At 52.8% G+C, this 9,769-nt stretch overlaps 1 protein-coding gene and 2 long non-coding RNA genes across 3 annotated transcripts in view; 1 reads left to right on the top strand and 2 right to left on the bottom strand.

Moving 5' to 3' along the window:
- LOC114009742 (uncharacterized) overlaps positions 1 to 4,095 on the bottom strand; it is a 44,045-nt gene extending 39,950 nt beyond the window's left edge. Inside the window, exons 1-2 of the long non-coding RNA XR_003551131.1 lie at positions 2,927 to 4,095; positions 2,134 to 2,213 (exon numbers count right to left, since the gene is read on the bottom strand). This is a non-coding gene — a long non-coding RNA (uncharacterized LOC114009742). The remainder of the gene's footprint in view (positions 1 to 2,133; positions 2,214 to 2,926) is intronic.
- Positions 4,096 to 4,203: 108 nt separating this feature from the next.
- Positions 4,204 to 6,731, top strand: LOC106736031 (uncharacterized). Its single transcript, XR_001371157.2, has 2 exons — positions 4,204 to 4,295; positions 4,751 to 6,731. It is a non-coding gene; the product is annotated as an uncharacterized LOC106736031 (long non-coding RNA).
- A 440-nt stretch (positions 6,732 to 7,171) lies between these two features.
- Positions 7,172 to 9,769, bottom strand: part of DUSP1 (dual specificity phosphatase 1) — a gene marked incomplete in the record, with an annotated part of 2,999 nt that continues 401 nt past the window's right edge. Inside the window, 4 exon segments of the mRNA XM_014591771.1 lie at positions 7,172 to 8,221; positions 8,644 to 8,863; positions 9,208 to 9,353; positions 9,625 to 9,769. Of these exon segments, the coding sequence (XP_014447257.1) occupies positions 8,004 to 8,221; positions 8,644 to 8,863; positions 9,208 to 9,353; positions 9,625 to 9,769 (729 nt within the window).

The raw sequence follows: 9,769 nt of genomic DNA, 5'->3' as shown, positions 1-9,769 counted from the left end.
AGCCCGGGGGGGTGGGGGGGTGTGATTTCTCACTATCTGTCTCTCTGTCTTACTCTGTCTTTCTGGAGAGCACATGTGCCCTATAGAAAAAACCTCTCAAAAAAAAAAAAAAAAAAGATCTGGGAGAAGAAAACAGCGACAACACAACACGTGGAGCCTCTCCACCCCAGACACACATGCCGTGAAGATCACACCGCTCCTCTGAGCTGACGCCATGGTGGCTGGAATAGCTCCCCTCGGCCCAGGCTCCTCTGTGTGCTCTGTGTGTAGTTGCCAGGTCCCGAGCTGGCCCACCTTCCTTCTTCCCTGGCCCTCTGACTGAAGCCCTGGGCTGGCCTAGTCTGGCCTAGTCTGGCGGTCAGATCCAGCTCCCACTCCACACAAGCTTGCACCCCCACACCCCACACCGTCAGGGGGCCCCTAGCACAGGCCCATCACAGAATCTAGAATCCAGTGTCAAGTTACCTCGAACCATCTCAGTCTCTGATTGGATTAAGGGGGCGGGATTCCTGTGACCCCTAGACACCAGCAACAAAGGAAACCCTATTTAAGGAAGAGATTATCATGAGCCTCAACTGATCTCCAGATCTCCAAAACCTTTCTTTTCTTTCTTTCTTTCTTTCTTTCTTTCTTTCTTTCTTTCTTTCTTTCTTTCTTTCTTTCTTTCTTTCTTTCTTTCTTTCTTTCTTTCTTTTTGAGAGATTTTTGCTATAGGGTGCGCGCACTCACCAGAAAGACAGAGAGAGACAGAGACACAGAAAGCAAGAAATCATCCCCTGGGGGGATGGCCACGCCGCAATCCCTTCTCCTCCTTTCTCCTCTCGGGATCTTAGGCACGCACGCACACGCACCTGGTGTGAGTTTAAGCCACTGGGTCCAGGCTTCGAACCGTGGTTGACTACATGGGAGTTCAGCGACATAGCCATTACATACAGATTCCCTCTGAGGAAAGACGAGGCAATTAGTGGATGTCTCTACAGACGCAGACAAAGTGGGAAAACATGGACTGTATCTTTGAAGTGATTAAAGAAATAAGGTCAAAAGTGGGACCAGCACATGGTAACGGTTACATCATTGAACTCCCACATGGTTGACTACGGTTCAAGTCCTGAACCCAGCGGCTTGAAACTTAGGCTGGGCACACGTGCATGCACACGCAAGATCCCAAAAGGAGAATGGAGGAGAAGGGATTGCATGTGGCCATCCACCCTGGGGGAGGGGGGGAATCCTCGCTGCTTTCTGTCTCTGTCTCTCCAGCGACTGGAGAAAAAAAAAAGAAAGAAAAAGAAGAAAGAAAGAAAGAAAGAAAGAAAGAAAGAAAGAAAGAAAGAAAGAAAGAAAGAAAGAGAAAGAAGAAAGAAAAAACGGAGGTTAAAAGTATCAGGTGGTCAGAAAAGTCATGACTTATTTCCTGCGTTTTTTTATACGACAATACATCGTGATTTTTCAGATGACCCAAGAGAATTCTTTGCTTAATGAAAACAATCTTCAATAATCGAGATAAAGAAAAATAGTAGTAGGGAACCAGAAACTTGGGGAATTTGTCACCAGAAGATACGTGCTGAGTGGGTAGCTTTGTGTCCTGGTTAAGAACAGAGAGGACAGTGAGAAGGCAGGGAGGCCAGCTTGGAGGCCGCCCCAGGACTGTAGGCAAGCTGTGACAGTGGCTAGACCATGGAGCTAGCTCTGGAAGTGAGGGGACGTGGGTGTGCTTCAAAAATGAACACGTTTGAGAACGGGCCTGCCTCGATCTGCTGTTGAATTAAGTACAGGCTCTGAGAAAAAGGGGGGAGTCAGGATGCCCCCCAAGTTCTGACCTGAACTAATAGAAGGATGGGGTTGCCGGTGCAGAGGCAGGAAGACTGAGGAAGGAGCTGGCTTGGGGGCAAATGAAAGGGTTATTTTTGAAGTCGCCAAATTTAGAATCTGGCCAACAGTGGCTGCGTCAAGGCAGCTCCTGGCTATGGAAGGCCGCCCGCGGCGGGGGAGAGGGCCAGGCTGCGGGTTAACGTGGGACGAGCGTCAGCATGGATTCCTTTCCTTTTCCATCTCTCCCTTACAGCGGTGGTTATGACGGGCAGTTCAAATAGCTAGCGCTGCTCGCGGGGTGCCAGGTCTGTGTGAGACACTTACGCGCATGGTCGTTCGGTCTCGGCAGCTACTGTGTGACGTACTGCTCCCACTACTTCCGACCGGAGATGTGAACACTGAAGCTTAAGAGGAGAAATGATCAATACAAGGTCATACAGATATCAGCTGACCTCCATTTTGCCCCAGGCTTTTGTAGTAGAAAATCAGCATAACCTTTGTGTTATTCTATTTTTTTAAAGAATTATCCCTTTAATTTCATTTATTATTTTTTTAGAATTATTTATTTAATTTTATTTATTCATTTATTTTAATTTTCCCAGAGGGAGACACAGAGAAAGAGAGAGAGAGAGAGAGAAAGAAAGTAAGCCACCAGGTCCAGGACTCGAACCGTGGTCAGCCATGTGGAAGTATCCAGCACCTTAACCACCATGCCACCTGCTGGTCCAAATTTAATTTATTATTCTTCTTCAATTTGAACAAAGAGAGTCGGGGGGTGGGGGTAGAAGAGAGAAAGCAAGCCACCAGATTTGGGACTTGAACCGTGGTTGACCATATGGGAGTCCAGTGCCTTAACCACCACACACCTCTGATTGTGTTATTCTAACCCTACCGAGTTACTTGGTATACCCTGGTTAATTACTACGTGCCGGTGAATGAACAGATGGCTGGCATCAGCTTGGAGAATGGTTACACTCCAGCTTTGTGGTGTAGAAGATTGCCCAGGCTTGGAGAGCAGGGTAGGCCCGGGGCTCAGGAGAACATGACGCCCCCCACAGGGCCTTGCAGGGAACCCAGGCCTGCGTGAGCCAGCCACATGTCCACGATACCAACTTACCTTCCCAAGACCCAGGACCCCTCCGGGACTCTTCCCAGAAAGTGTGTCTCCTCCCTGCCATGTCTTCCTGATCTAGCATAAACAAATGCCAAGGTTTCCAGAGCCTTCCCAGGCTTCGGCATGGAGGGTGTCTAGTCCTGGCAGTTGAACAGGAAGGAGGGATCCATGAGGAAACTGAGGTCCAGAAAGGGGAAGCACCTGCCCAGGTCAGGAGGGCAGGGCTGGATGATCTCAGAGCAAGGGCCACTTCTCCAAACCAGGCTCTGTGCCCAGGGTGGAGTGTTGTGTTGGCCGAGGGTGTCATGATGTTGGCAAGACAACCCACTTCTGTCTCCTTTTGCCAAGATGCTTGGGAGGGGCCCTGCGGATCGAGTGACTGTAGAGTCACAAGAGGACACTAAAGCCTTTGAGTGGCAGAATCAGGTCTCGAACTCAGGTCTGGCTGACTCCAGTTCAAGTGTTCTATCCACCAGTCCACAAAGAGCCTATTAAGCCTCAGGGCTTTGCTGCCCTCCTGGCCTGGAACCCTCTCCCTTGCTTGCCTCTCGAATGGCCAGCCGGGTTGTATCAGTCACCCTCAGAGAGGCCTCCGAAATCGAGAGTGCCCCGTTAGCATCTCACCTCCCCGTGTTCCCGCACTTCCTCATCATGTGCGTCCGCCCCATCGCTAGCTCCTGGTGAGGAAGAACTTGGTGTTGCACCAAAGCCTCCCAGGCCTGTAGTCAGTGTTACTCGCATTAATGAAGGAGTGAGTGAGTGAATGCGCCCTGCTGCTTAGCCTAAACAGTCACGGTCAAGAACGAGGCGAGCTACGGTGATTTCCTGGCCCGATGGAGCGCTTCTGTCGCCACGGTGCCATGGAGGTGCGCACCCTTCGTCCTCTGCCGACCCCAGACCCTCCTGAGCTGAAGAAGGGTGCAGGGCCGCTCTCCCGGCCCTCGGCCTGGAGAGCCCCCAGAAATGTCCCCAGCAGCAGGCCACCCTCCCACCTGCCACCCAGAATGCAACCTGCCATGAAAACAGCCGGGCCGGCCTGGACCCGGGTCCAGGCTGCGGGAGGTGTGGGAACGGGGCGCCAGGCCGCATTGTTTGCCTCTGTGTATGGCAACTAGAAACCTCGCAGCCAGCACTTCTCAGAGGCTCCCTGCCCCCCTTTATTTTAATCTCCTAAACTGATTTGTCAGCAGCAGGAAGTGACATGACAGCTTTCCTCACAAAAGGGAAACTCCTCCGCGTTACCATGGGGATGGAGGCCACTGTGGGATCACAGATTTATATAATCTTAAAGGTGTACACACCATGATGTCATCCCCGGAGGGGCCGGGAGGGAGAGAAACAGGGCCCGAGGCGGCCAGTCCCAGCGGGTCAGGTGCGATTGGCATAGTTGTGGACGGGAGAGGATGCGGGCAGGCGGGGCGTTAGGGGTCGGGGTAGCCTAAGGAAATAAGAGGTGCTTAGAAAAGCATGGCTCTACATGGATGTGTTTCCTACATCCTAGAATTAGAGGGCTGGGAGGGGCCTTAGCCACCTCGGACCAACGGGTCAGTTATGGGGTGGGAAAACAGGCCAGGACCCTCTGCAGGTCACCGGGACAGGGCGCGTGGCGCTGTCTCCAAGGCCGCTGCCTGCCGGGCACTTCGTGCTGGTGGGCTCACTTCTCCCTCGGGGGAAGCAGATTTTATTGTCTTCAAGTTACACAGGAGGACACTGAGGCCCAAGGGAGATATAGATTTCCACTCGAAAATGACGTGGCAAAGCCATGAAGTCTGCTTGGTACAAAACCAATCTTTCCACACCGTCAAACCTTCTCTTCGACTGAATTAGGACGTTGGTCCCCAGAATTCCTTCAGACCTGGGCTCCGATCTCTGCGACGCTGGCCGTTTGCTGTGGGACCGCCGTGGCTATGTCGCTCCCCTCGGTGGGTGCTGTGCACCCGACACGTGATGCCAGCCCGGCAGCTAGAGCAAGCTCACACCACCCGTGTTGAATGATCGCACTGTCCCTGTTTCCGACTTCCACGGGGAAATAAACAGCTACAGATACAGGCATCTTTCTTTCTTGGCTTTGTCCCTAAGAAAACTATTCTTCAGTCAAACGAGACTTTTCTGGAGGGCCTCAATGTGGCAAACCCCTGCGTGGGGAAGGGGTTTAACACCCTGGCTCACAGGCCGACTGAAGAGGAGTGGCTTGAGCAGGGAGAAGTGAGTGGATTGTTTTCACTGGCGGCTCCCTCAGGCTGCCTGTATTTTTCCACTGCGTGGATCACACTGGAGATTAATTTGGGTTCGGCCAGCGCCCGCCAAGCAGAAAGTGAAGGCTCGAGCCCACAGGGAACTCAGCCGTGGCATCTACACCGACCCGACGTCGCTGGTACATTTCCACGACGGGAGACACTTGCGTAGAGCACTTCTAGGCTTTGATAAAACACTGGGTACGGTTTGTTTTGAAAGGCAGGAACATACTTGTAATTGGAAACCCCGCTGAGGAAACCGTAAGTTCTTAGAACACGGGGATCTTTCAGGCCCCGGAGTCAGATGGCAGCCTGCGGACCAGGGGGAAAGGTCAAGGACACTGACTCTTCCAAGACCTTGAATGTCGTTGTTGGGCTGGGCCAGGACCGTGGCACAGCCTGCCCCAGAAGTGGGCTGGGATGTTTGCTTTTCTGCTTCCTGCAGCATTTCATCCAGAAACAAGGGGCAGGGAGGGGACAGGCGCTGAGAGGCCGCGAGCTCGGCTGTGACTTCATCCAGCGTTAGACTATAGACAGGACTGGGCTTGGGAGTTATTACACTTTGTCTTAGCCTGCTTGGCAAGAGTACAGATTCAGAATATTGCTCTAGAGCAAGCCAGATTAAACTGCCCGTCTTCAACAAAATTATGAAACCAGAGTAGCAAGTGGCCTGAAGGTGACAGCCACCAGAAACGCTGTGTCTGTATGCAAAGGTGGCGACAGGGACTTCCTTCAAAACAGTAATGATGGTCAGGCCCGGGTGGGGGCACTGCAGGTGTTTTCTCTACATCGCATTTGCTTACAGCGCTTCGATTTTGAAGTCAGGTAATGCACTGTTTTTACAAAATAGAGGTCTTGACACAGGAAAGAGCACGTGACAGGCAAGTGTAAAGTGCAAAGCTCATGGAACTAGGAAACAAACAGCCCGGGCATCCAAGTCCCTTACTCGGGCCACTGGGAGGCTCTATCTTCATGTACAAAAAGCCTCTGGGGGAAGGGAGTACAAGCTGCCTTGCGCACAGTAGGCACACACGTCGAGCCCTCTAGAAAACGTCCATAACTCTCACACATCTCCACGAGGACATGGGAACTTTCTATTATCCCGAGGAAGGTATTAAGGGAGAAACGTGATCGAGACAATGGCCACTTCTTCCTGCTTTGGCCCTGGGACGCCTGTGTTCCCTGGGTGCCACGGCAGGTGGTGGGCACTCTCACCCAGAACCGGGTTCGGCTACCGCACCTGACTTCTCGTGACCTCACTCATCTCCTTCCTTGTGGCCCAGTCATCTTGGGGGAAGGAAAGGCCACCAAGTGGTTTGGGATCCGAGCTCAGGACACACTTTCTGAGATTCGCTCCTATTTTCTTCCCTACTTCCTGACTGGCAAAGGGATTGGAGAGGGTGGTCAAGGAAATAAAGCACCGAGGTGTCAGTAGAAATGCCATAATTTATTCTGTTGTATAAAAAAGTCATCCTCATGTAACAAAATGTCTTCTTAGAAGAAGAAATATATTATTTCAGGTCATAAATAATCAGCAAACATACAACTGTTGGCAACTAAAAAAAAAAAAAAAACCAAGACCAACACTGGTGTTTCTGCATCAGTGCTGAAACGAACCTGCTGAAGGTGTATTTACAGGAGAGTACAGTACTCAAACACAAAAATTGAGGTATTTGGTTCTTCTAGGAGTAGACACTGACGTCTGTGAAGGCAGGTCGCCTCCCCCAAAATAAATAAGGTATATTCTCATACGTGTATGTGTCGTCGGGAATGGTAATACCGGCAGGTGGTGGGCACTCTCACCCAGAACCGGGTTCGGCTACCGCACCTGACTTCTCGTGACCTCACTCATCTCCTTCCTTGTGGCCCAGTCATCTTGGGGGAAGGAAAGGCCACCAAGTGGTTTGGGATCCGAGCTCAGGACACACTTTCTGAGATTCGCTCCTATTTTCTTCCCTACTTCCTGACTGGCAAAGGGATTGGAGAGGGTGGTCAAGGAAATAAAGCACCGAGGTGTCAGTAGAAATGCCATAATTTATTCTGTTGTATAAAAAAGTCATCCTCATGTAACAAAATGTCTTCTTAGAAGAAGAAATATATTATTTCAGGTCATAAATAATCAGCAAACATACAACTGTTGGCAACTAAAAAAAAAAAAAAAAACCAAGACCAACACTGGTGTTTCTGCATCAGTGCTGAAACGAACCTGCTGAAGGTGTATTTACAGGAGAGTACAGTACTCAAACACAAAAATTGAGGTATTTGGTTCTTCTAGGAGTAGACACTGACGTCTGTGAAGGCAGGTCGCCTCCCCCAAAATAAATAAGGTATATTCTCATACGTGTATGTGTCGTCGGGAATGGTAATACTGGCAGGTGTGTCAAGCATAAAGTTTCTACGAAGAAACAGAGGCAAGCAAAAAGAAACTTGCTCCCAGAGTCCTTTCTCTTCTGCCCTGTTTTGTCAGAGGGGCCTGATGCACCCCTACACATTGGTCCCGAATGTGCTGAGTTCAGCGACGTCTTGACGCCAAGTCATCACTTTGACCACTTAGGAACCCAGTGGAACTAGGGTGCAATTAAATAAATAAGGACCAGCCCTCACGAGCCCCCTCCCTGGAGTTAACGCATTCCTCCTCTCAGCAAGGAGCCTGGAGTCCTGGTAGGTGACAAGGTCCTGGCCTCCCCAGCCTCTCAGCAGCTGGGAGAGGTGGTGATAGGGCTCTGCAGGTAGCTCAGAGCACTGTTCGTGGGGTGCACAGGGATGGAGACGGGGAAGTTGAAGACCGTGGTGGTGGAGGTGCCTCGGTCGAGCACGGCCATGGCGGGGCTTCCCGCCTCTGCCGTTCAGTGCGGAGCCAGCACCTGGGACTCGAACTGCAGCAGCTGGCCCATGAAGCTGAAGTTGGGCGAGATGATGCTCCGTCTCTGCTTTACAAACTCAAAGGCCTCGTCCAGCTTGACCCGGTTAGTCCTCATGAGGTACGCCAGGCAGATGGTGGCCGACCGGGAAATGCCCGCTTGACAGTGGACAAACACCCTTCCTCCCGCGTTCTTGATGGAATCTGGAGAGCAAAGGGCACTGGTTACTGGAGAGAACACGAGATGCACTCGGCCCAGGGGCAGGGTGTCTACAGAACCCCGTGTCTCCTATTGGTGGTGGACAGTACCCTCACACCACCAGGTTGGCACGTCCATGGAGGCCACACGGGCACTTGGCCAAAGGACTGCAGGGAACGTAAACCCAGACTGGGCACTTCCACTTAGCTCGGTCTCGGAAAGTGAATTCAACTTTTTGAACTCAGTTTGCTCATCTGTGGAATGGGACATCGGATCCCTATTTGGCAGGGAGACTGCTCACGCCAGACCGTACTTAATGTCTGGGAGGAGGCTCAGCAGAGTCTCATTCAAGTCTTCTGCCCAGGGGTTAGCAGTGGCTAAAATGGGGAAAGGGCAGCAGAGAAGTCGAGGCACCCGTTGCATTTACCTATGAAGTCGATCGCCTCGTTGAACCAGGAGCTGATGTCTGCCTTGTGGCTGTCCTCCACGGGTATGCTCTTGTACTGGTAGTGACCCTCAAAGTGGTTGGGACAATTGGCTGAGACGTTGATCAAGGCAGTGATGCCCAAGGCATCCAACATGTCTTTGCGGGAAGCGTGGTAGGCGCTGCCCAGGTACAGGAAGGGCAGGATCTCTACTGGGCCACCCTGAAATCCAGAAATAGCCAACCCTTGTCAGGCTTGCTCAGAGCCAACACCAGCGCCCACCCCGCAGAAACGCTGCCCGCCCAGTCGGTCAGTGTCAGGTACCAGGTGACCTCAGCTGCCAGAGCCTGAGTGAAAGGGAGCCTGAGCTCAGTTGCCTGGGGAGGGCCAGCAAGTTCATTTAGTCTGGCCAGCCCTTCAGCTCACTTTCCCGTGGAATAAATAAGGGCCCCTGTCCCCGTTATAAATAAAGCTGCAGGTCACTTGTTATATTCCCCCTGGCACCTCTGCTCCTCCTGGCCTTTGCCAGTCCTCCCTCCCGCCCTCTGGCACAGGCCCCTACTAACCTGGTCGTAGAGTGGGGTGCTGCAGGAACTGCACCCGGACTCGGCGCTGTCAGGGACACTAGTACTCAGGGGAAGGCTGAGCCCCATGGGGGTCGACTGCTTGCTGCACAGCTCCGGGCAGGAAGCGGAGAAAGCTTCATATCCTCCTGGGAACACAAAGACATTTTTTCCCCATTAGCATCGTGGAGACGGAGCACCTTCGGACAGCTCTCCCCCCAACCAGGGGCTGGAAGTTTACACTGCAGCGGCCCACGCACGTCTTTGTTCCCAGAGCCAAACAAAGCCAATGACAAGTCCCCTGAGATACCATGGCGCCAGCGCGCGCCAGGTGCGGCAGCACCCCGGGAGCTGAGGGCCAGGGGTCCCCAGCAAAGGGCGCAGGGGCGGCGCCCGCCGCGGGCTTCCCCGAGGGCGTACCTTTGAGGAAGAAGACCTGCGCGGTGCGCGCCTCGCGGCAGAGCGCGCCGGCGGCCAGGGCCAGGGTGCCGTCGCGCTTGGCGCCGTCCAGGGCGGCGCTGCGCTCGTCCAGCAGCACCACGGCGTGGTAGGCGCCGGCCAGCAG

Source organism: Tupaia chinensis, unplaced genomic scaffold (assembly GCF_000334495.1).
Source record: "Tupaia chinensis unplaced genomic scaffold, TupChi_1.0 Scaffold000612_1, whole genome shotgun sequence".
In the NCBI taxonomy this organism is placed as follows: domain Eukaryota; kingdom Metazoa; phylum Chordata; class Mammalia; order Scandentia; family Tupaiidae; genus Tupaia; species Tupaia belangeri.
The sequence above is the reverse complement of the archived record's forward strand: the minus strand, read 5'-3'. Positions and strand labels throughout refer to the sequence as shown.